The 27,341-nt window shown below is 37.7% G+C and overlaps 1 protein-coding gene across 2 annotated transcripts; it reads left to right on the forward strand.

The window, feature by feature from the left end:
• The first annotated feature begins 15,372 nt into the window (after positions 1-15,372).
• Positions 15,373-26,144, forward strand: LOC113057145 (shaker-related potassium channel tsha2). Of its 2 annotated transcripts, none has more exons than XR_003277779.1 (2): positions 15,373-18,526; positions 22,474-26,144. XR_003277779.1 is itself a non-coding variant. In XM_026224269.1 (2 exons), the coding sequence occupies exon 1, from the start codon at positions 15,690-15,692 to the stop codon at positions 17,124-17,126; it is 1,437 nt and encodes a 478-aa protein (XP_026080054.1). In that variant the 5' UTR covers positions 15,373-15,689; the 3' UTR covers positions 17,127-17,173; positions 22,474-26,144. The 2 variants fall into 2 exon arrangements, 1 of the variants encoding a protein (XP_026080054.1); XM_026224269.1 differs by having other exon boundaries at positions 15,373-17,173.
• The last annotated feature ends 1,197 nt before the right edge of the window (positions 26,145-27,341 follow it).

Consider the following 27,341-nt stretch of genomic DNA (forward strand, 5'->3'; position numbering starts at 1 on the left):
TTTGAGTCTGTCTAGGCTACACACAGGTGACTATAGAGGAGACATCGTTTGCTTTTATCTCTCACTTTGGTTCTCCTCGGCTTTCGCTTGTCCTTGGTTTGTCTTTATCAGGATGCAGGCTGAAACTTGAACCTGCTTCCCCAGCCACAGTGAAATAAGTGGGTCTTTATTAGCACTGTTACTTGTGTTTCTCTGTGAATTTGATTATGACAGTTGTGTTATTATGCTTCCATGACAAGGCACAAGTATTGGAATATATCTTGACAGTTATACACTGTTTATACTGTATGGCAGAAGTTCCCAAACCTGTTCCTGGAGATTCACCTTCCTGGAGAGTTCAGCTCCAACCATGATCAAATACAAATGAACCAGCTTATTAAGATTTTCATAATTACAGACGGATAATTACAGATGTTTGATCTGGGTGGGAACTAAACTCTGCAGGTAAATATTATGACACACACACACACACACATCGGGAATTATGTAAAATTGAAATTTGACAAGTGCTGTACGTATTTTCTAAGTGTAAACATATTCAATATATCAATTGGACAAAATAACAATACACAGTCAATCAATATTTAGCACCCAACAATTAAGTTGTGAATGCCGTTGTCTCAAGACCTGGCCTAACTAGGTTGTGCTGCACTTAATGAATTTTCCTTATCCTTATATTTCAATAAATTTATTGGTAACAGTTTGTTTAGTCCAATTTAGCCATTCTGTTAATTATAAGTTACTTTGCAACTGCATTGCAACTACTACTCTAACAGAGCCATTTGATTTAGTTGCAAAGTTACTTTTAGTCAATAGAATTTCTAATGGGAATCCATCAAAAAAAAAGAGTAACCACCTTAGGAGTCTCCGAGACGGCTCCTGTAGAGCTACCATTCTGCAGATTTCAGCTCCAACCCAATCAAACTCACCTGAATCAGCTAATCTAGGTGTACGAAAGTAGTTCTCCAGTTAGCAATTGCTAGATTTAGCATAACAACGTAGACTGTTTTCATCCGATTTGTGTGAAATTCAATACATTGACCTTGTTAGGACAATATGAAGCATTGACCTGTATTAATTGGTCTGTACTTTTAAGAGCATTATCAACGTGGATAGAATTTTTTTTTTTGATCAGTTTCAAATGCACAGGGACCAGCAACTTTATATACAGTATGTGTAGTCAAAAACAGTGTGGAAAAGTTGCCTTGATTACATTTTCACTTCATTTTACTTTTTCATTATATTATTTTGAATCTACTTGGCAAAAGGGCTGTTTGATGGATTCTTATACAGGTTTGGGCAGTTCTGATACCTGATGTCTTCTGCCTTTGTCAAAGAGTTTGTCTTAGGTTGCCCTTCACATGTCTCATTTGGGCAAGCTGCCATTGCTTTCATTAGCTTAAGTAACCCTGTCACACTGCTGGAGCTTAGATACATACCAGTTTAACCTTGATGCCTATTACAAACACATATCTGCAAGTTTATAGGATATTTTAGACATGATTGTGTCCATAAAGTCAGTAGCTATAATATGTAGGTCAGTCTGCGGCTCTCAGGCATAATCATCTATAACATCAGCTAGTGTTGAGTCATTTTAGGCTATTTCACCTTAATGTCACACAGAGAGTGAAAATGATTGCCATAGGTGGTTGTGAGGGAAAACAGACCCCATGAGTAAAGCTTTAGAGCCTTTTTTCATTAAGTACTTAATAAAGACTTCATAGCCTTTGGCAAAACAGTACTTGTCTTTTCTTTATGTACTGTAGCACAAGAATAAGCTCGACAGACCACTTTGGATGTGCTCTGATTCGGAATGAGAAGATCTTGAAGTTGCGGAACATTGTTCTTTAAGCTGCAGTCCATAACTTTGGTTATTAAGTTATCCAAAATCAATATTTGAGCAAGTACACAACCAGTCAGTGTTCAAAACTATCGCCTTACTTTAGCCTGATTCACATCAGTTAGATTATAATAATGCTTTCTAATTTGAGTGGTATGGGTAGGTTTTTGCAGGAAATTCAAGCATGCTTCTGCGTCATAACGTCACGTCTGTAAACATAAAAAAGATTGTCCCGGCTACTAGGCTATCGCATGTGAGGATCCTGCAGGTGTTGGATCATTTATAGCCTTTTCAATTCCAGTGTGATTAAAAAATGATCTCAAACATATATCCGGTATCTATTTTTTGAAAACCATTTTTTGGAACGCCATGAACAAAAATCAACATGAAACATAAAAACTGAACTCTTTAAGAGCTGTTTGTGTGCAAAATAGAACTGGATGATTCTGGATTAATTGAGACCAATCAGACACACATTTATTTGTTATATTTAAGGGGGGGGGGGGGGGGGGGTGAAATGCTATTTCATGCATACTGAGTTTTTTACACTGTTAAAGAGTTGGATTCCCATGCTAAACATGGACAAAGTTTCAAAAATTAAGTTGTACGTTTGAAGTATTTCTGTTCCAAAAATACTCCTTCCGGTTTGTCACAAGTTTCGGAAAGTTTTTTTCGAGTATGACTCTGTGTGACGTTAGATGGAGCGGAATTTCCTTATATGGGTCCTGAGGGCACGTCTGCCGGAAGAGCGCGCGCTCCCGTATAGTGAGGCTGAGCACAGACATTCACTGATCAGAGCGAGAGCGAAATGTCACAAAAGGAGTGTGTTTTTGGTTGCCAGGGCAAGACAACCCTGCAAAGATTACCAAAAAAAAAAAAAAAAAAAAAACAGCATTAAGGAACCAGTGGGTGGAGTTTATTTTTAAAGAGCATCAACAGAGTTGTGCAAGTGTTTTTGTTTGTACCCTGCATTTCGAAGATGCTTGTTTTACAAACAAGGTCCAGTTTGACGCCGGATTTGCACATCGTTTATTTCTTAAGGATAATGCAGTGCCAACGAAAAAGGGTCACGATCGTGTGTTGGAACCGCATGTGGTGAGTAAAACTGCTTCAAATATCTCTGTGTTGTTAACTTAGCTATCGGCGCGTAAGCACATCAAGTAAACAACATGCGATGTTGTCATCAAACTGCACTTTCCACATGTACACCTTAAAAAAAAAGGCGACATAAAGTGGAACTTAGTCATTTTCCAAAACCGCTAAGCAAATATATAATGTTTCAATACATACTAGAGACGTCCTGCTGTAGTCATTGCTGCTCTTGTTCAATTTCAGCCTATGGTTTGTTTGGATGATGGTTTTTTCCTCACGGTAATGTCACAGCTTCCAAACGCTCTCAACGCAAAAGCCTACTCGCGCTCGTGATTCTTTAGCTCCGCCCACACGTCACGCCTCCCAGGGACGTGCACAGACATTTTGAGGGGCAGGGGCTCAAGTGAAATAAAGGGCACTTCTCATAAAAGTATATATATTAACGCAACACTGACTTCCTTTTAAAAAAAAATAATAAAAAAAGTTAATTAATTTTATCTTCCTCAAACTCTAATTTTCAAAAGATGTCTACAAAATGATCAGTTCACACAGAAACCATGGTCTCCTTAGTATTCACTAGGTTTATAGAGCAGCAAAGGAAACCATCCCACAATGTGCATGTTTTGAAAACATTTTCTATGCTACTAGTTTCAAGTATATATTTAGAATGACCAAAAAACTGCATCAAGCAGAGGCGTGTGTTTTACTAATAATTTGTTTATTTTTTTGCACAAGGCACTACATCATTTGAATTATTTTGGTGTTATCAGAACACATAACACTTTTAAATCAACACAAATATTCACTCTATCCTCCTGCTTATTACATGGCTACCTACCAAATAAATAAATAATTTGACATGAAATATTAAAAGGGAGTTTATTGATTTAAACCCGAGTGTATTGCTTCCGCTAAAGAAAATAGTACGCTCCGTCTCTACGGTTAGAATCCTGTGAGTCCATAGCAACGCTCTGTTTTTCATGGCAACGGTCTGTTATACTCCGCACAGCGGTCGGTTATCAAGAAATAACAGACCGCATTCTACATTGGAGATCAACCAAGCCATGTAATAAAATAAGTTAATAAAATAAGAACGTCCCCAGTTAGTTAATGACTTACATCAAGAGTCTTTCCCCCTGAAATGTAGAAATCTAAATTGGTGAATCTAGAAGAAATCTACAGATGCAAACAGATGGAGGATAGGCTACACTCTAAAAAATGTAGTAAATCTGAGTAACTGCATCTGTACATTAATAAATAAAACTGAGTAGAAATAAGTTTACATTAAACATTAAAAATAACAATATTTATAAATTAACTTTTTATTTATGAACTTTTTTTTTTTTATTTCCTCTAAACCTTTATAAAATAGTATTCCATACAACCACAAATACATACATGACATTGGCTTTTATTTAATTTTCTTAAATTTTTACTCAATTATTTTGGTAAGTTTAATTCAAACAATCAAGTAAGATTTTCAGAGATTTTATTAAGTTAATTAAGTTAAATATTTACTAAGCCACAGAATCTTTTTTGAGTGTGGTTTAAAACAAACTCCATCTAAATGTGGATTTTGAAGGTTTTATTTGATGATGGTGATGATACAGTCCTCCCTCAAATGTGAAACTAAGTCCTTGTCAGTCACCATCAGTTATTGTGTATGTGTACATGCATAGAAATAATAATATTAATGTATTTGATTAAAACATTAAGGCAATTCAGTATTCTGATGCTTAGTTGTGTGAAGCTAAAAAGTTATTTTGCTTGTGAAACAAAAAGTATTTAAACAATTAATTTGAATCATGCTTGCAGTGCAGGGCCAGGCAGGCAGCATAATGCAAAGTTAACAAAATAGCAGCAACAACCCTCTTCAGTTTAGAGTGAATATTTGTGTTGATTTAAAAGTGTTATGTGTTCTGATAACACCAAAATAATTCAAATGATGTAGTGCCTTGTGCAAAAAAATAAACAAGTTATTAGTAAAATACACCCCTCTGCTTGATGCAGTTTTCTTGGTTATTCTAAATATATACTTGAAACTAGTAGCATAGAAAATGTTTTCAAAACATGCACATTGTGGGATGTTTCCTTTGCTGCTCTATAAACCTAGTGAATACTAAGGAGACCATGGTTTCTGTGTGAACTGATTATTTTGTAGACATCTTTTGAAAATTAGAGTTTGAGGAAGATAAAATTAATTAACTTTTTTTATTATTTTTTTTAAAAGGAAGTCAGTGTTGCGTTAATATATATACTTTTATGAGAAGTGCCCTTTATTTCACTTGAGCCCCTGCCCCTCAAAATGTCTGTGCACGTACCTGACGCTGATAATTATTTTATTGCGTGTTAACGCAGTTTTTTTATTTATTTATTTTTTATTATTTTTATTATGAAAGTCTGTTGCTCACTGGCTCTGAATACACACATCATGGGTCACAGGAGAGGGTGCTCCCGATCAAATTATTTAGTCTAAGCATCAGCATTCACAAACCACTGTCCACCATTATTTTTAACAGAAAAGAATGCAACGAGCTCGTTATCATGACTTGATAGGAAATAGGAAGACAGCAGAGAAGTGCTTGCTCAGCACAGTGGGAGTGCATTGTTTCGTTAACTTTTGTTAACACAATATATTGCTTTATACATCGATCACTTTTGCCAGCTCGGAAATATTCATGCAACCAGCACATATCAGAAGACCTGCACTCTGGCGCGGTTAGCACTCCCTGATCTATCTATATATAACTGAACTGCGCTCTAGCACACCTCTTCCAACCGAGCTAGGGACTGCTAAACGGAGCGATCAAAATAGTCAAACGAACCAGGCTTTGGGGGTTAAGATTGCCTTGTATGAGCACACACTCATTATTCTCCCACATCCCGCACACACGAGTCTCCACCGGCCCATCATGTGTTGTCCGGCGCCGCACTCTGTTGCGTTGAGTCCTGCAATCGTGCAGTTCTCTACTTGGAAGATGCCGAGGCTCGATCATAACATTATATTAATATTTGATATTTGAACTGATATATATATCAGTTCAAATGCTCTGTTAATAGTGTACACAGTATATGTTAGTATTGTTTTGACTCATAATGGCAATTCATTCTCTAACTGAACAGGTGTCTTAGAGTTGCCCTTCTGTAAATGTTTCCTGCAAGGTTATTGCTTCCTGAAGGTTTGCATCATTAGCATCTTTGCATAGATTATATGTTAGCTGTCCCCGGAACATAAAAACTGTTTTAATGACTACAGTGCAGTAATTATCTTTACACAGAACAAAGGTACACCTGAAACATCCTGGTCTACTGATAAGAAATTTGTGAATAAGATTAGATAAGATAAAAGATGAACAGTACTGTTTGGTTTTCAAGTAGCCTATGAATAACTAACTTAATCAAGATTAACACATCGCAACAGGATGAAGAGGAATATACCAAATCTCCAACACTTCAACATATACCAAATCTCTCCAACACCACCAATAGAGGTTTTGTTTACATTTGAAGAATAATCAAAGCATTGTTTTAGAATGTGTTATTTGGGTGTACAGTTTGTGTGCTTGCTTGCTTATGTTGTATCTGTCTCCATTTTGTTCGGTTGCCATGTTGAATTTGTTGTACTGCTTGTGACCAACAATGAATATCTCATTGAGGCCTGCAAATAGTGACAGCAGTGGCTGACAAGTGAGTTACAGTATGAACTGTAGTCTGTCTCAAGTAAATTTGCTCCACAGCTCCCCTCCACAGGAGTGTCCATGCGTAGAGCACCCACTGAGGTTTGGCTGTGGTATATCCCACCAGATGCTAGAGCAGATATCCTACAGTCTCATGTTGCAACCTTTGCTCTGACCTAAATATGATCTGTTGATCATAAAATAGACTGAAGGAAGGAAGTCAGGGAACTCCTTGTTTACCTCAGAACTTTCAGAAGACCTCCATTTCTTTTTTTTCTTTCTTTTTCCGTGAATGTCATGTATGCTCTTGTTTTTCTTTAATTAAAAGGATAGTTGACTCAAATAATAAATAATAAATAAATAATCAAATAATAAATTTGACATTAGTAGGATTTTCATAAAAGTCTTTTTTAATACAAAGTTTATAGTGACCATGGCTTTTAGAAAGAAGAAAAAAAATGCCATAAAAATGTCATATAAAAAAAATATTGTCTATCCTGAAGTCATGCAAAAAGTTAACAATTTAAACAATTTAACAATTTAAATGAAGAATGATTAAAACATTGTGGTATTTTACTCTGCACAAAAAAAGCTTTTTTTTCTTAGTGATGGATGCTAAATGGCAATGGTTCCCTTTCAGTCGGTCACTCTCGACATCACGTTGGATGACCAAAGAATTAGAATTCGTTAACTGGCACTGAGTAATGGTCACAATCGCTGCCTCACATGTCTGGACAAACACGCTAAAGTGGCGTTCGTGGATATGTCATGTTCCCATAACTTGAAGATGACCGTCTCGGAGCTGTGGGCAAGGCTCCGTTTCCTCGAGGGGGGTTGTGCCCTGTTGCTGCTGACATGATTTAAGGCTCATTCTGGCGGTAGTGGTACGGGTGTTTTTGAGGATCACAGCAGTGGCAAACCCCTCAAGGAACCAACCCTTGGGGGCCCACCACTCCTCTAGTACTTCGATCCAGTTGAGCAGCCAAAGGAATGCACTGGGCCCTCTTCAAAGAGTGTTCCAGCGGTATCCTTCGTTGCTCCTCCCGGCGACTGGATTCCAATCGCTGCATTGGAGGGAGAGCTCTCTGATGGTCCCTCTTTCCTCACCACCCTCGATGGTGGTGCTGCAAGGGGGTATACAGAAGTCCCCCCATTTTAGTGGTCGGTTGCAATGCAGTTGTGTCCTAATTCCGCCACCACCCAGCAGGGAGAACCATGCCTCCCCTCCCGGGTTTGTAGGTACTCTTCTGGCCTGTCCAGCAATGCTTAAGGAAGGTTCTTAGGTCACTTCATGCCATTCACATTCCAGGCATGCTCAACCATATGGCTGATGAGCTTTCTTGTCCCACGCTCCCGGGAGAGTGGTGACTCCATCCCTGTAAAGTGTAGCTGATTTGGAGATATTTCGGAGCTGCTCAGGTAGACTTGTTGCCTCACCAGAGACCTCTCACTGCCACTTGTCCATGGAACACTTAGTACTGGCACACAACTTGCTGCAGGGCCTGTGCGAGTTTGCATTTCCCCTATTGAGCCTTCTCGCACAGACGCTATGCAAGGTCAGGGAGGGTGAGGAGCAGGTCTTGCTTGTGGCGCCTTATTGACCCACCCGGACGTGGTTCCCCGAACTAGTGCTCCGCGAGACAGTCCCTCCCTGGCGGATTCCTCTGAGGAAGGATCTTCTGACTAAAAGATAGGGCATCCTATGGCACCTGCTTCCAAACTTCAGGTCTGGTCCCTGGTCGGGACGCATAGGTTCTTGGTGGCCTACCCCTAGAGTTAGTGGACACCATCACTTCGGGAAGAGCACCATCTACGAGACACGATTACGCCTTGAAGTGGAACCTGTTCATCCGGTGGGGTTTTTCTCATCGAGAAGACTCCCAGAGATTGTCCTGTGTTTTCACCTCAAACGGGTAGTCACACTGAGAGACCCCGGTCAGTGTCGGCTTGCTAAAACCTATCTGCCAATTCCAATAGGTTTACAATCACCTCCAATTTTCCATATGCACCTAAACAGATGTTCATATGTGCATTTGCTCCCAAGACCTCCTTCAGGAAGGATAGAGCTTCCGCAGCATCCTTGTTCCAAGTGAAACGGGTACGTTTTCCTAGTGTTATCCAGTCGCACTGAGTCGAAAGTGCTTTAATAATGGTGAATGGAACTTCTTGTTGCGAGACCCGGCCTACACCAAAAAGGGACGCAGGTGGCTCACAAAGGGCACTTTACTGTTACTCTTACTCTTTGTTGTTGTTTTCTTGTTGATCTGATTGCTTCTATTGTTCTCATTTGTAAGTTGCTTTGGATAATAGTAACCGAGATTATTCTATTTACACTAAGCGAAAATAGCAGTATTGTCTTAGTGATATGCTATTTACAATAAGTGCAAATAGCGATAGATTTACAGCATTTGCATTGCAGCATTTTCTGCTGTTTTATACTACTCGTTGCAAACAGTGTCAAATACCTCAGTATTGTAGTACATTATAAAACAGCATGCAATAATAACATATTAAGTGTACATTATCATTTAAATTAGAATTTTTAAATGGATGCAGCCTTATTGGGACAATAAAGCACTCCCTACACTGATTATTTTCTTATTTTTATTGAAAATAAATGCCTTTCTGAAGTGATAAGAAAATTGATAAGTCATAAAGAATGTTTGAAGTGCTATTTCATCTTCGGCACTGAATCTGTCGATTAATGGCCATCTTCTGTAATGTTGTTTAGCCCAACCACAACGCCCAACAAGGCGGACACTTTGAAAAAAGCATACATAAAGACAGAAATTTTGAATGACATTAAGGTCTGTAAATGAAGACTTTTTGGAGGGTAGAAATATTTATTTCATTGGATGGATGGAGGACAGCATGAATTGAATTCAACTAAACATTCATCTCAAAATTAATTTCCAGGTAAAATCTTGACAGGACAGTCACCTTGATGCTTAGACACAGGAACCAGTAATGTCACCAATGTTACAGGCAGAGTTTTGTATAACAAGCAACCATAGCTCAGAGTGTCTTTTTATATGTGGAGTTCTTGTTGATCTTTGTTTGTTCATCTGTAGTAGGGATGTCCTTAGTGTGACTGGCATATCACAAAGAACAAAGCCACCACAAGCATGTCAACAGAAGCAATTTTTATCTTGTTGAAATACCTAAAAATATGGCCAAATATATATAGATTTTTAACACAAGATGTAAATAAACAGAAGCACATTGTGCATTCATCATTGCTATTTCATTTATAAAGTCCAATTGAAGAAGATATTACTATTATTCTGTGTACATATCAATCAGAATCTGACTTATTTCCGACTATCGGTGGATTATTAGGTTGCATGTAAATGAAGCCAGTTGTGAACAGAAAGCTAAAATAGACCAGCAATTTTGCATTAAATTTTTTTTTTTTTACAATTTACTGATTGAAATTGCCTTGTCATTAGTTTTCAAGCTCATTAAAAAAAGACTGTCCGTACTGTTTATGTACATGTATAAATACAGGAAAAGCAACATCTGTTATCTCATAATCACTGTCCACATGAGCAGAATGAATGTTTTAATATATCGCTATAGTTGTTTAAAGTGATTGCGTTATTTGAATCAGTAGCCATGACTGTAAAATTAGGTTTAAATGTTTGATACACAGTGAAATGCAGACAATTAATTTCATTACAAAAGATCCACAGCACTCCCAGTCTATTTTGTTATGGTAGAGCCACGATCAATGGAGCTATTATTATTCGTAGTTATGTAAAGGCAGTTACACACTAAAAATATGAGCTTCTCTTTCATGAAACACTGTTTGCTTTAGCGGTACAGGCTCGGGCCACCACTGAGAGCCAGAACTCATACAAACATACATCAAACAGCAAAATCAAGATCAAACAGAGCCCAAAGTGTTTAATACAGATGAATATCAAGCAATCGAGTAATGCTTTGTATGTTCAATGCATTGTTTTCTGTTATTCAACAAGATGTAAGCATGCAATAAGTGGGTTAATAGCACACAATAACACTGAGGTGAATCCATGTCACTATTGAGGTGGAAATCAAAGTTAGCATGAGCATTACTTTTCTTCTCTTTTAGAAGAAAACAAACATAACCCCAGGTATTTATTCAATACAGTGGCTAAATAAACAAAAAATAAAGCCTCAACAAGTGTTGACATTTCCCAACACCACAGCAGTAATGACTTTATGAACTACTTTACTTCTAAAATCGATACTATTACAGATAAAATTGCAACCATTCAGCCGTCAGCTACAGTATCACATCAGACAGTGCACTATAGACCCCCTGAGGAACAGTTCCACTCATTATCTACTATCGGAGAGGAAGAATTGTATAAACTTGTTAAATCATCTAAACCAACAACATGTATGTTAGACCCTATACCATCTAAGCTCCTAAAAGAGGTGCTTCCAGAAGTCATAGATCCTCTTCTGACTATTATTAATTCCTCATTGTTATTAGGATATGTCCCCAAAACCTTCAAACTGGCTGTTATTAAGCCTCTCATAAAAAAGCCACAACTTGACCCCAAAGAACTTGTTAATTATAGACCAATCTCGAATCTCCCTTTTCTGTCCAAGATACTAGAAAAGGTGGTATCCTCACAATTATATTCCTTCTTAGAGAATAATGGTATATGTGAGGATTTCCAGTCAGGATTTAGACCGTATCATAGTACTGAGACTGCTCTCCTTAGAGTTACAAATGATCTGTTCTTATCATCTGATCGTGGGTGTATCTCTCTATTAGTTTTATTGGATCTTAGTGCTGCGTTTGACACAATTCTTTTGCATAGACTTGAACACTTTGTTGGCATTAATGGAAGTCCATTAGCGTGGTTTAAAGATAAGATTGAATATTCATATCGGTGGAATCCATTTAATAATAGTTTAAAACTAAAATACTGCAAACTGTACCCATCATGCACCACATGACAACATGGTTCTGATTTTTGGCAACTAGAGTCAACTGCTCCACACTACAGATCAGGGCAAAAGTCAATGCAAAGTGTACTGCATTCCAGCCTTTATCTTTCAAATTTGCTTTCATTGTGACAAGACAATTGCTGGATTAAAGGGTATTACAAGGACACTGTATGTATACTTTGGCTATTTGGAAATCAAACAAGCATTTTACCAACCACATCTTGTGTAAATATAATGACAGCTATGATGGGCCACACTAACAACAACCTTGTTGCTATTAAGCATATTTCTACAAAGTTATTAAGTCGAGATGTACAGTAGGCAGCTGTTATGCAGACTACTTCACTAGTACATACTGTTTATAAATAGTCTCTACATCACGTATAGATCCATTCCACAGCTGCAAATGACTCTTATTTTCTGTTGTTACATGTGACTGTTACATCCTAATGAACTGATCATCTAACTATTTAATGAAACATTCGTAAGACCTTCAGACATCATTACCATAAAATTAGTTTGGATGTAAAATGTCAGAGCTAATATGTGGATTTCCAGTCGTTTAAGGCAAAAAGAAGACTAATTACGGCTCCAAATGTATAATATGGCCAGTTCTCTTTATCTGTTGAAATTGTGTTCTCATTTTTATCCGTGGATTGGACTGTCATGAATCATATGAACTACAAAACTTCACATTATGGATAGAAATATTTAATCATTGGTATAACAATAAATACATCAGGTAATGGTGAAATAAAGAACTGCATTCAATACCTACATTTTTTTTGTCACAACCCCAGGATAACAGAAATTATCTTGAGTTAAAAAACGCTATTCAAAACAGTGAAAAACAGTTACATTGTTTCAAATATATCAGCTTTTCCATCTATAAATAAATAGGTTTTAATGTAATATTATGTTCAAGTCTATATGACAATACATTTGGTATGTTCTAAACATAAAGATTTTTTTAGGTAAAGATACTGTATGAATGCCTTACAGTAAAGTGATCACCTTTATTTATTTATATAGTGCTTTAAACAAAATACATTGCGCCAAAGCACTGAACAACATTCATTTGGAAAACAGTGTCTCAATAATGCAAAATGATAGTTAAAGGCAGTTCATCATTGAATTCAGTTATGTCATCTCTGTTCAGTTGAAATAGTGTCTGTTTTAATTTGCAATCAAGTCAATGATATCGCTGTAGATGAAGATGATGCTGTACTGTATGTCCCACACACACTCACAATGAACTGACACCTTTCCTCATTTTTCAGTCAATCAGTTACTCTTATGTTATCCAGGCAGAGCCTGTAAATTTAATCTTCCAGGACAACGGCAGTGACCTGTGCATTTTCTTAATTCATCCTTGGAAAAAATGACAGTCTAGGAAAACCTTCTTCAGATCTGATCCACTTCAGCATAAAAACGTGTCCTCTCAAAGACACATGAATCACTGCAGCAGTCACTCACTGATGGAGCGGAAGTCACCTTGATAGAGTCCTCCGGATGCTGGATACTTGAGCTGTGTTCTTGAGTAATGATTGCTGGTTCAAAGGGACTCGCAGCAATGTGATAAATATGGTATGAACTGATTCTGTAAAACAAACAAAAACGAAAAAATGGTGGAAAAGCTAAATAAGAGAATAACAAAAGGTCAATTAACTGCCATTCTTCTGATCTGTCAATCTCCAATTATGATAAATAAAGAAAAAAGGTAAATGAAAATTCAGCTTATAGGAATCACATCCAGATGTTTTTCAAGATCAGAAATGAATGCTATGATGTCATGAACCCATTCAACCATTCAAACTATTTAAGAGTGTGAAGGTCAACACACATTCAACACAGTCTACTTAAACATTAGGTCATTTAGATGAAAAATAAATAAATCTGTAATTAAGTTAAATATCGGAGTCAATTACTGATGTGCAAAAATTTACTTTAGGTTTTTGATTGTCTGTGATTTTTCTGATGCAGTACCTAGCATATTAGAAAGCATCATAACTGGAAGGGGGAAAAAAACATGTATGGGGGAAAAGAGGAATGAGGGATGATTTTATTTTTTTCTACTTTTACTTTTTTTCTAATCTGAATAACTCACAGTGTCACTCAAACATGAATCTGTGTCTTGAAAATCTATGAACTATGCAAATGTCTTTTTTAACAAAGGGTATGACCCTTGTGTGATTTTTTTTCTCCCCATGTGCTGCTCCCGGATTTACTCCATGGGAAAAGAAATGTATTTCTATTTTAGGTCTCTACGTCATTCTTTTAAACTTGGCCCACAACTCCACCCACCACTGAATGTTCTGTTGAAGCATTTTAGAGCTTTTCAGACACTTGCATAATCACTGCAAGTGTTTTATCGTTTGGAGTATTTGAACAATTACATCATAAGATGAGGGCTACAAATACCGTTTAAAATGAAGTATAATCTAACCAGGAATGAGAAGAATCTAAAGATGTAGATAGCAATTGTGCTCAGTGCTACAGTAACTTAGAAAATTTATAAAATACCAATTAAATTAAATTACAAACTAACTTCAAATCAACTAAAAGTTACCACCAAAGATTGTGCAAAGAATGGATTGTTTATATTGTGTTTATATTATTTTCAAACAACATTATTCCTAAACATCAGCTGGATTTGGATGTGCATTCCCATAATAATTCCAAAATTGTACATTCAACAGACCTCTATGGCAAGCTGTTTTTGCATTTAGCCCTTAAATTAAATATATCTCTTTTCATGTTACTTGTACACTTTACCTACATTTATTGTCCAGTCAAGCACCACTCACAGTCGTTTGAAAATGCAAAAATGTATTTCCTTCTTTGTGATTCTGTAAATACCATCTGTATTCTAATTCTGGGACTGCATCCCTCAAAATACATAAAGGTTTAACTGAGCACTGTTAAACAATATAGCCTACAAAGTATTGCAATGTCAACTATCAACTGTGACAGCAGCCACTGATGAGCTGCAGTAATATTTGTATTGGACATGAACGATATAATTTTCTGAAAACAAAACAGGGTTCACGTCTAAATATTCAAGTACATAATTTATAGAATAAACTTATCAACATTTGAACAGCTTTAAAGATTGTTTTTATTGTATTTGTACGTATCAAAACTCATTACTTCATGTATTAATTAATGTAGTGTAATCCAGCATTTTTTTCTCAGAAAAAAAAAAAAGTCATAATGTGCCTGCAATGAATCTTGGTATAGTCTGGGCCATAAGCATCCATTATTTGTATTGGTTTTGGCCCGGGAAACAAAGGACGCATTTAATGGACACATTTAAACTAACCTTTGAAATTGGACAGCCTTTTTCATGCTGCTGTGATGCACTTTGTCTTTGAATTCAGCCTTCGAAGAATAAAATCTCTGAATTTTTACACAGATAATGTGTGTTTGTATCCAAATTCTCACTTAAATGGTTTACCCTGTTCTGTATTTGTGACTATTTCTGTTTACAATTAAGAGAATGTACTGTTAACCTTTTCAGATTAAATGAGTTTTGCAATTGTTATAATAAGATCATTTTCATGTGCATATCTAGTAATTATTGATTCACATTATACAACAACATAATAATGAAACACATGGCACCATAAATGCCAAAGCCTTTTAAACGTCTTTGGAGCAACCTATCACTTTTTAAATGGACATTTATTTTTTATTTAAAGTCAACTGAAGTGGAGCTACTCCAAACATATTAATTAATGCATATATGGAATAGTTACCGACTACTGAAATTGAAAACTACATAACCTTAATTGGAATACTTAGAATACTGGAATACTAGAATATTAGACTAATGAAAAAGCACCTGTAACATTCTGTTTGTTGTTTAAACTAATAAATGTTACAACGGCTTGCCATATCGCTTGGAGAAAGCGAGAGAGTGAGGGAGGGCATTGCTGCTTAAAATGCTGTGAATGTGACAGCCAATCGACCAGACTGCCAGCCTCAGCTTGGGGAGGAAATGTAGAAAAACCTCCGTGAGTAAAATGCGCGCGAAGTGACGCGACACGCGCCGCTCCACAAGTGCCCTGACTATCTGCCACGGACAGCGCGAGAAGCAGGGCGCGAAACCGACTCGCCCTTTTGAGGGGACAAACATGACTGTGGTGCCCGGGGAGAACCTCGAAGAGACTGTGGCATTGGCAGCCCTGTCCCAAGATGTTTACGACCCTGAACGGGCAGACCAGGAGTGCTGCGAGCGGGTGGTTATCAACATCTCCGGCTTGCGCTTCGAAACCCAACTAAAAACACTGGCGCAGTTCCCCGCCACCTTACTCGGTGACCCCAGGAAAAGAATGCGCTTCTTCGACCCTCTGAGGAACGAGTACTTCTTCGACAGGAACCGACCGAGCTTTGATGCCATCCTCTACTACTATCAGTCTGGAGGCAGGCTGAGGAGACCCGTCAATGTTCCCGTGGACATCTTCATGGAGGAGATCAAATTCTACGAGCTAGGAGAAGAAGTCATTGAGAATTTTAGGGAGGACGAGGGGTTCATCAAGGAGGAAGAGCGACCTTTGCCCGAAAACGAGTTTCAGAGACAGGTCTGGCTGCTGTTCGAGTACCCCGAGAGCTCTGGACCCGCGAGGGGCATCGCAATCGTCTCGGTGCTCGTCATCTTGATATCAATTGTCATCTTTTGCTTGGAGACTTTACCAGAGTTTAGGGAAGACGGGAAAATGGTCGAGGAGCACCTCGCACTCAATGGAACTGCTAGTTCAAAGAAGCCCAATCCATTCACAGACCCCTTCTTTATTGTGGAGACCCTGTGTATAATCTGGTTCTCTTTTGAATTGCTCGTGAGGTTCCTCGCGTGCCCAAGCAAGCCCGCCTTCTTCAAGAATATCATGAACACGATTGACATCGTGGCTATTATCCCCTACTTCATCACCTTGGGTCTGGAGTTGGCCGAGCATCAGGGTAACGGCCAGCAGGCCATGTCTCTGGCCATCCTGAGGGTCATTCGCTTGGTGCGGGTGTTCCGCATATTCAAGCTTTCCAGACACTCGAAGGGGCTTCAGATCCTGGGCAAGACCCTGCAAGCGAGCATGCGAGAGCTGGGGCTCCTCATATTCTTCCTTTTCATCGGAGTTATACTGTTCTCCAGCGCCGTGTATTTCGCCGAGACGGACGACCCCGAATCGGGGTTCAGCAGCATCCCCGATGCCTTCTGGTGGGCAGTGGTTTCCATGACAACTGTTGGCTACGGGGACATGTGCCCAGTCACCATCGGGGGCAAAATAGTGGGCTCTTTATGTGCCATCGCCGGTGTGCTCACCATTGCGCTTCCAGTGCCCGTCATCGTGTCCAATTTCAATTACTTCTACCACAGGGAGACCGAGCACGAGGAGCAGATGCAGTACACGCACGTGACGTGTGGCCAGCAGCAGCCCTCGTTCGGTGAATTTAAAAGGAGAGACAGCAAAGCGTCCCTTTCTAAATCAGACTATTTGGATTCTGAGGATGGAGATTCAGTCAAGTACACCAACTGCAGCCCCCATAAAGCATACACAGGGAAGCTTACTGATGTATGAATGTAGAACGCCGAGCATTAGAAACCCAAAGAAGCGCACCTGTCTCTGTGAGTACATCCTCATCCTCATCCTCATCCCTCGCGCTGTACGTGGCTTGAGTAGATCTGTGAGGATTTTACTATGACGTGATGTGCGATTGTTTTCGGAACTCTCTTCCATTAACGTGACTGTAGGTCATAGAGGCGCGAGACGTAGTTGTATAGGCGCGAAAAAAAAGAAAAAGAAAATTAAATAGAACGATTAAATCCTCGCGTAGCACTTTAGCAGTATACTAAACTTTGTCCACAAATTCGTTGGCGCGTGATCTGTTAGTTTTCCAGAAATTTGGTGCCAGTGCGATTCAGACGTTTACATACTGCTCATTTGAAATAAATAGTAGGACCAACGTGTAACTTTTTTTTTTTTATGTTTTTTTTTTTAATAGGGCAGTTCGACTGCAAGGTCATTTTGGGAAGAAAAAAAAAACGTTTGCTACAGCTTATTTAAAATATTATTATTGCAATATGTAACGTTACATTTAGAAATACACATCACAGTAAAAAAAAAAAACATATATTTTTTTTCTGAGGACGATCAGTAGAAGAGCAAACCAGCTTTGTGATAGGTAATTTTAGGCATTTTCAGGTTGTCACTGCATAAGCATTGAAAGGTTATCTTAAAGCTACTTGATAACATTATTCGTACTATGGAGAAGCACTTCAGGGATACAGGCTTACACTGATAATCAACACGAAGCTTCTTCATTTCGTCATGTTATCAACAGATGTGTAGAGGATGAATGAGGAGAGGCTCGATTTCAACAGCGTGCGCTCAAATCTGGACACGAGTTCTTCTTCAAATACACTAGCGTTATCTAGTGGACAACGGTGGAAACTGCAGTCTTTAAACATAGGCTACTACATGTGTCTCCATAGCAACTTTCCAGACGGTTCTGGTGACATTGGGCTATTATTGTTCCCTAAATCTATTCACATGGAAGACGGCTTCTGGTGCTTTTATTTTAAAACTAGGTACTTTCATATATTCAGTTAAGGAAAAATCATCAACCCTCAGGTAGGCAGGTTTACATTCTCATCAGGTCTAGTTAAACTATGAGTCCACATCCATAATAATGGAGAGACATCTTCATTTCTGCACTGCAACAGCGTGGAGAGGGCATCATGAATTCAGCACAAAATCGGATTCATTATGACGTCACTGTGAGAAAGGAAAGTCTCTGTCTATTGGCTGGACTAGGAGACTCAACGCCAGCAATGTCAGTAATGGACTAACTGAAAATGGAAACAACTAAACAGATTTCCGGACACACCACATCAAGTTTTTTTTTTTTTAAATTTTTTTTTTTAAATTTTTTTTTTATTGGATTTTCACATTAGCAGGAAGAGTTCAGACAGGAAGAGGTATGTAACACTGCACAATCCAAAAAAACATAACTGTGTATGTGTTGTAAAGTAGACTATCTCAGAATTAGCTATTTATGAGAGATATTTATACTATGCTCTGTTTCTAATAATAATACATATGAACCCAGTATGTTTAGGCCTATATACAAACAAAATAAGTGCAAACAGTATAAACTGGAAATATTGACAAGTTTTGCCAATACGTCAATCACACACACACGTTTCTGTGTATTGTGGGGACTTTCCATAGATTAAATACATTTATACTGTCCAAACAATATTTTCTATCCCCTAACCTAATCCTAAACCTAGGCTTACAGAAAACCTGTTCTAGTTTCATATATGTATATATGTATATATATATATATATATATATATATATATATATATATATATATACATATATGTATATGTATATGTATATATATATATATATATATATATATATATATATATATATATGTGTGTAAAAATATAATGTACGCTGATATTAATTCCTGTTTTCATGTAGGGAACAAGCACACGATTGAATGCAATATAACTGTGTCTATGTCTATAAATATAGTTGCTTAAAGAGCAAAAGTGTATGAGGTAAGACTTGCGGTATGCATATTACCAAACTAGAATATCTCATACTAAAACAACACCACAAGATCAAACTGTAGACTTTCTTTCTGTGTTGTGTGTGTACACTAGGGGGCAGTATGTGTCTTGATTTATGACTTTGTTTGCTGATAAAGCCAAAATGTATAATTTAATTGAGCCTGTGTACAATAGCTGTTCTTTGAGATAACTGTTTCAGAGGAACACATTCAGAGGAACTGTTACTCTATCATGTTACAATGTATGGTAAGATAATGCAAAACAAATAGCTAAACTTGCATCTTGAATATGTAACGTATATACCTGTGATAGCTGAAATCTGTCATAAATAGTCACTGAATTCATTGGGGAACACACAAATATACATTCTCATCAGTCCAACTAAACTTGTTCCATAAACCGAGCAGTGCAAAGCATAAATAATAATCTTATATTAAATACATCTTCCTAACTCTTTTGGACTGCTGTGCCAGGTTACATGAGGAGAGAGGGGGGGGTTATTTCCTGACCCACTTTGACCCACTTTGTGTTGCACTGACCATGTGTGTTTAATGTTTTATGAAGGAATGCTGGTCTGGTCGCATGAAAAAAAGAAAAAGAAAAAGTAAGAGTGACGTATAAAGACTTATAGACTTAAAGTTATAGATTTTACACACACATCCACACTTGACTGCTGTGTTCACTTCTGCAAAGGTCATGTTATTTCAAGCTGTGGATACTTTAATAATCAAGGAGCCTTCGACACTCACAGATGATCAGTGGCAATCACGTGGCTCTCATATATCTCCTAATGGCCCAGGAACATTGTCCCTTCATACTCTGTCTAAGGATCTGAATAAGCACTGACAAGCACAGGTTTTTTTTTTATTTCTGCTGGAAAATATGGCGAGCAAGACACAATAAAAGCGACTGCATAATGCGGTTGTCATGTGTGGCACTCGTGCTACTGGCTTGTGTTACAGCTCGCAGGTGTTGAATAGGTCAGGGTGACTTTGCGGCTTGCTGCAGTTGTTGGTGCAGTGAAAATGAAACAGCAAGGCTTTAGCTCGGGCTTTCACGGGGAGGATATTTACAGGGTTGCACGGCAGCACACTGTTGATATTCCTAAGACAGTCTAGTTAGGGTTTCCATTGAATGATTCAAATTCTTAAAGGGGTGGTTGACTGTTTTTTTTCTTTCTTTCTAGGCTTTATTGTGTTTATGGGGTGCAGTCTAACATATGTTAATGATTTGTTTTTTGTTTTTAAAAATTATTTTCACATAATTTACCTTTATTCCACACTGCTCTGTCCCTTCTATCAATGGCTCAATTATTGTTTTTTGTAGGCATTAAAGACCTACAAAGACAGTATCTCTGTTTGCATTGAACTTATGCTCAAACAGAAACATTGCACACTAACTGACGTTAAAAAAGCGAAATCGCAATCAACCACCCCTTTAAACTGATTCAGCTAGGGATAGTTCACCCCAAAAATGAATATTGTGTCATTATTTACTCATTCCGAACCTGTATGAGTTTTTACATGTAACTATTCTTTGAAATATTTAATTTCTTTTATGTTTTGGAGCATGAAATATATCAGTGCTTCATAATCAGAGACAATTTACATTTTAAAAAAGTAATGAAAGAAGCAAAAAAAAAAAAAAAGCCTGTTGTGTAATTGTATATATTGCATAAATAATCTTTGTCAGAAACCGAAAAAAAAACCTAAAAAGTGAAATAAATAAAATTGTATTAACAATTAAGAATAAAAAAAAATTATCAATAGTTTGTAATATCAGCAATATAATGGCACTTCAGGTGACAGTAGTGGATTAAATAAACCTTGGGTTTTTAACATATAAAAACTGAGGAATATCTACATTCTACAATTTACTTTTAAATATTATCATTTTTAAAGTTGATGTTGTTGTTTATTACGATACAGTCAGTGGTGTTATTATCAATGTATTAATGTCGATGTTGACGGTGTGACTGGTGTTAGTGGTGGTACCACTACAGCTGGTGGTGTTACTTTCAGTGCTGTTACTGTCAGTAGCGTTACTGCTGGTAGTGTCACACTGTCAGTGGAGTTTCTGTTGATGGTGTTACTGCTGGTGCCATTACTGCAGATGGTGAAACTGTCATTGATGTTACTGCCATTGCTCCTACTGTTGATGCTGTTACTGTTAATGGTGTCATTGTCAGTGGCGTTACTGTAGATGGTGTTACTGTCAGTGGTGGTTTTCAAACTGGTAATGGTACTGTCTATGGTCTTACTGGTGGTACCATTACTGCAGATGGTGAAACTGTCAATGATGTTACTGCCAATGCTGTCACTGGTGGTGCCGTTACTGTCAGTGGTGTTACTGTCAGTGGTGTTACTGTCTACAGTGTTACTGTCTACAGTGTTACTGTCAGCAGCAGTTTTAAAACCGGTAATGGTGCTGTCTGTGGTATTACTGGTGATACCATTACTGCAGATGGTGATGCTGTCATGACTGTTATGGTCAGTAGTTTTAATGGCAGTGATGTTAGTACCAGTGGCTACTGTCGATGCCGTCAATGACAGTCACATTACCATTAGTATTGTTATTATTGTTGATGGCGTTGCTGTTCAGTTGTGGTGTTACTGTTGTTGAAAGTGTAGAGTTAGTAGTAACATTATATATTTGACTATAATCAAATGTGGCTAAGTGTTTACATTTTAAGTTTAAGATGTTTATACATTCTACATTATTTATTTATTGAGATGGGTTTTTTTTAGATGCATTTGAATATCGTGTACTACACCACGCTGCTGTGACAGCTCTATTGACTGCTCTGCAGTCCATCTAAATAACCTTGATCTGTTAATATTTATGAAGATTATATATGGGTTTGTCGTAGTCATATTGGTATTTTATGCAGAAAACATCTTTAGCTGAAAAATTAACATTTTCTATTCTCCATTGCCCAATTCTGGTTGCTGTTATGCTCATGCATATCCAGTGTCCAGGTCACATGTTACCTCTGGAAGTTGTGTTACTAGTGAGTGTTTTTTACCATTAATGGCAACATAACAAATAATGTAATGATGTATAATAACACAAATTTAAATAACAATAATGTCTTAATGCAGGGATTCCAAAACTTTCAAAAATGCAAAAAAAAAAAAAAAAAAAAAATCACTGTCTTAACGTATAATGTATGAATCTCATCCAAGAACTCTTTCGATATAGCCTGTTTATCCAATGTACTCTAAAATCAGTCGCTCTGGTCGTGGCTTCTGGATGGTCCAGTCATATACACAATAAAATAACATCTTTTAACATCTTTTAATATGCAATGGGTAATAGTTCTGTACTCTCTTTGTTTACAGGTACAGTCATGAAACTGGACTTCCTGTCCTTCAGATCTGCATACCGTATACATGCAGCAGAGTATCATCAAGGACAATATGAACCTTCACCAGAGCAGCAGAACATGGGATAAAACAAACTTCATTTAAACCACATTCACTTGTTCCTATCAAAGGAATTATGCACAATGTCTCAAAAGGAATCATATTGCCAAATGGGGAATCTAACCATGAGGAGATAGGACAATGTGGTGAAGATGAAGAAGATGAGGTAGAAACTATTTACTTGAAATCACAGAGTACATGCACAAACAATTTGTGAGATGCATCTTGATGTTTATGTGCCCTTAAAACAACAACATGCTACTGGGACAGGTGTGACTATGTACACGTGAATATTCGTCTTCAGACCAGCAGTATGTCACATTTAAACATTACAGATCATGTGCTATACCAAAACATGTTAGGGATTGCATGGAAAGTTGGGAAAGGAATAAATCTTGATTATTATGTTAATTTAATTTCTTTTTTTTTTTCAACAAACTCAGTAGTCATTTTAAGTGGGAACAACTATCAATGACAACAAATTACTTGACTGTTGAGGTTAACATTGTTAAATATCTATTTTTTTAAAGTATCATAGGTTTTATATAAAAATGGAATCGGTTAAACTGGTGAAAGGTTATTTTTCTAGCTTTTTAAAATTTTGCTAAATCATTTTACATTATCTTTCTTTCTTTGTTTCAAGGAAATGTGTATACATTGATTTCCTCCTGTAATACTTTATGCAGTATAAATATTGAAATGCAAAGGTTGCTGCAAGTTTGTGTCTTTATTTCTTTTATGATTATTGATATAGTTTCATAATCACTCATCAGCGAAAGCATCTACCTCAGTGTCCTGATTGGCTGTTTTACTGTGTGTTTACCTCACTGTGTTGAGTTATGTCAAACTGTTCACAAGCCTTATTTATGGAAACAGCTTAAGCATACAGCATGTGACGTTTCCCCACATTATTGTTGGATGTATGTTGTCCTGACTTTGTCCATTCTGGTTTTGGGCAATCATTCAATACAAAAAGTCATTACAATAATGTAAACCTGGCAAGTAAAAACTCATTCCAACATTCCCCACTATGGTACCCGGTAGGTGACATGGTCGGTTCACATAGTTTTGTCGTGGGAACGCGATAATATGTCGTGGCCACAAGGTATTAATTTATGGGAATGCCATGTTAACTCATGGGTAACAACATCTTTATGTCGCGGCCTCAAGATATTATGTTGAGGGAACAACATGCATTTCTCAATGCCGCAACTTCTTAATTGAGGGATCGACATATTTTTCGCGTGGCAGCGAGTTTATTATTATCAGAGATTATCAGAGATGGATTAATTAATATTTTATATTGAATAAAGAAATTATATTACTTATTATAGAAATCATTACATTATTAAATAATAATATTAACCATAGGCCTTGGCTACTGGTGCTGTATTACATATGATAGTCAGCATTCAAATTAAGTTTATCATAAATAAATGTTATGTAAAGTGCATATTATAAAATTGGCCTAAAATTATTATTTTTTAATCCATCCTACAGTCTTGTAAGTCCATTAACTGACCATATTTCTCCAATAATATTTGTGTATTTACTATTATTAGCCTATTATAATTGGTTGTATTTTTATATTCGTTTATATTCATTTTCCCCCTTTTTTCAATCTTTACTTAACGTTCTGCGTACTTTTGTAAATAATAGCTTACTGTAAATGCTCGACATGCCAGTAAAGCTTTGATTATGCTGACTGGAATTTTTGCTGGAATGCAGTTTAAATTGAACATATATTTCATTTTATTTCTGCTAAATAGACAATAATTATAAATACTGTAGTGTTTTGTTGAGGATTTAATCATTCATGTAGTTTATCATCACACATGGGCATCAATACAATCATAAATTCTAAACTATATTGGCATAACAGTTAGACGTTTATTTGCAAAATATAAGGTAGGGTAGCAAATACTACCATAATTAGCATATACAACAATAAATATAAACATATAGCTCTAAGTTAATGTAATATAATATAAAAATATTAAATTAAATCTTAATGTTAATTAATTTTTATACATTTTTTATAATTCCGGGTTGCTATGGACACACAGGTTTATTTACACATTAAACTTGTGGCCCTCAACATAGCATCAAGAGGTCACGACATAAGGATGTCATTAACTCGACAACATGACGTTCCCACGAGTTATTATGTCATGGCCACAACAACACTAAGTGAACCTAACACGCCACCTCCCGGGCACCATACCGTTAGAATAAATAAGAGATTGAAATGTATTTTCCCTGCTTTCTAATTATAGAGATATATAGGCCTAAGAATTGAAATCTATAAATAGATTTTATAGGCTAAGATGTGGGAAATTGCAATGAGTTTATATGCTAATGATGATACTTAAGAGATGATTGTACGACAGTAGATTTTCCTAGATGAAATGAATATATTATATATAATGTTCCTATTTAAATAAATAATTATTTTGTTAAGGTTTGTTCATAAGCATACATGTATCCAATTAAATTCCTGAAATTCGGACTTCACATGCATACTGTATGAATATCTGCATCATGTCCAATGAATGTCAAGCATCCAGTTAATCATTTTGTCGTCTCTGTGTATCAAAAACACTCTGCTGCTTTGAGGTCTTCCATGTGAAAGCAAGATGCTTCATAATAATTTCTTCACATTGCCATTATGTTCACTCTTTCAGTTCATTTACAAACTAGTTTTGATAAATAAACATGTATCACCTGTTCTCTTCATCTAAATTGGACATTACCACTGTTTAAAAATAGGATGGACAGAGCAGTTTTGGCTGACATTGATTCATATAAATGAACAGTTTATTTCAATGAATTAAATCACTGATTCATTTGAGTCATCACTCAAAGTTAAAAAAATGTAAGTTTTGTTGCAGGCCTACCATACAGTTTTTAACGTTCGCATTAAACGTTTGCAGTACAGTGATACAGTCGTATTTTTCAATGACATTACAGAAATTGTGTCGAATATTGCAGGAGCACAGACCCAGAGCAATTCATTTATGAATTATTAATCATTATGCTTGGTCCATCATTTCATATTTGGCACAGACACAGTGTGTTAATATGATCAAGTCAATATAAATTGCAGGGCTTTAGTCATGTGTTTTCAAATGGTTTTCATGTTGGCTGCTGCCCCATCATTAGACCTGATATGAGCTGTGATACAAACATTTACTTACACATTTGAGTAATCAATAGTATGAATGTATCACGCAAAACAAGAAAAGTTTTTATTATTAAACTAATGATCTACATGAAAGACTGCAGGGTAGGGGACGGCAGAAACAACTTTCACAAATAAACCAAAGGGTCACTTATTCCACATACATTTAGAAAAATCTGCTGTGACCATTTGTATTATTATTTTTTTTTCCAATTGATTTCTTTGGACATAAAATATTTTATGAAGTTTTGATGACTTCAAAGCAGGCCAAGTTGTTGACTGAGCTAAAGTGAATGAATTCAAACTGGTAGTAACCAGATGGGATTTTGTTACAGCTGTGAGTTTAATACAACCCAGCGCTAAGTAAAATATGGACAAACCCAACAACTGGGAAGTTTTGACCCAGCGGTTTGATTAAATGTTTAACGTCTCGGTTACGTATGGTAACCCTCGTTCCCTGAAGGAGGGAACGGAGACGCCACGTCGGATGACCGACGAATATGGGATATCGCTTCGATAGACCAATCTACTTCGAGTGTAAACTAAACGAGCCAATGCACATTGGCATGCAATTATTGCATCCAGCTGCCGCTGATCACTGCGTGAGTATAAGAGGGCAGCAGGTGCAATGCATACCAGTTTTTCGCTGAGGAGCCGAGCCGGGAACCCGGCAGCTCAGCGGCGGTACAGCAACCATGGCGACGGGACGTGGCGTCTCCGTTCCCTCCTTCAGGGAACGAGGGTTACCATACGTAACCGAGACGTTCCCTTTCAGTCGGTCACTCTCGACGCCACGTCGGATGACCGACGAATATGGGATCCCTATCAAAGCGCCATGTGTGCTGCCCCTTCCAGTGCCCTGTGCGAGCCGCCTGCGCCCCTATTAGGTGTAGGCCGGGGCTCAGAACAAGTAACTCCACTCACCATTGTCAAAGCACTACCTCACTGGGTGAGATTGGATAACACTGGGAAAACGTACCCGGTCCGCTTGGAGCCGGGACGCTGCGGAAGCCCCATCCTTCCCGAAGGAGGTCTCGGAGGCAAATACACATATAGCATCCGCTTAGGAGTATACGGAGAAATTTGAGGTGATTAAAACCCTCTTGGGAAGGCAGAAGTCTGCCGGGGAAACACGGGCTCTAAGGCTATACCGTGGACTATACACATACGAGTACCGCTTAGGTCTCAATATGGAGCCCAGCCTTCCATGGTTCTCACGGATTCATCATGAAGGCCTGGCGCCGGACGTTCCGCCGCGTCCAGCTGCCTAGGGTGATGGAGGAACTCAACAGGGTCTACAGTTCGGACACTCTGGAGCAGTTTTAGCAAGCCGACACTAACCGGGGCCTCTCAGTGCCACTACCCGTTTGAGGTGAGAACACAGGAGGATACCGGCTCTACACGAAGGTTATAGAACCTAGCGAACGTGTTAGGGGTCGCCCAGCCCGCAGCTCTACAAATATCTGTCAGCGAGGCGCCACGAGCCAGCGCCCAGGAGGATGCAACACTTCTAGTTGAGTGAGCTCGAAGCCTGAACGGGCAGGGCACATCCTGAGCCTGATAAGCCAGGGTTATGGCATCCACAATCCAGTGGGCCATCCTC

Source organism: Carassius auratus, chromosome 4 (assembly GCF_003368295.1).
Source record: "Carassius auratus strain Wakin chromosome 4, ASM336829v1, whole genome shotgun sequence".
Lineage (NCBI taxonomy): Eukaryota > Metazoa > Chordata > Actinopteri > Cypriniformes > Cyprinidae > Carassius > Carassius auratus.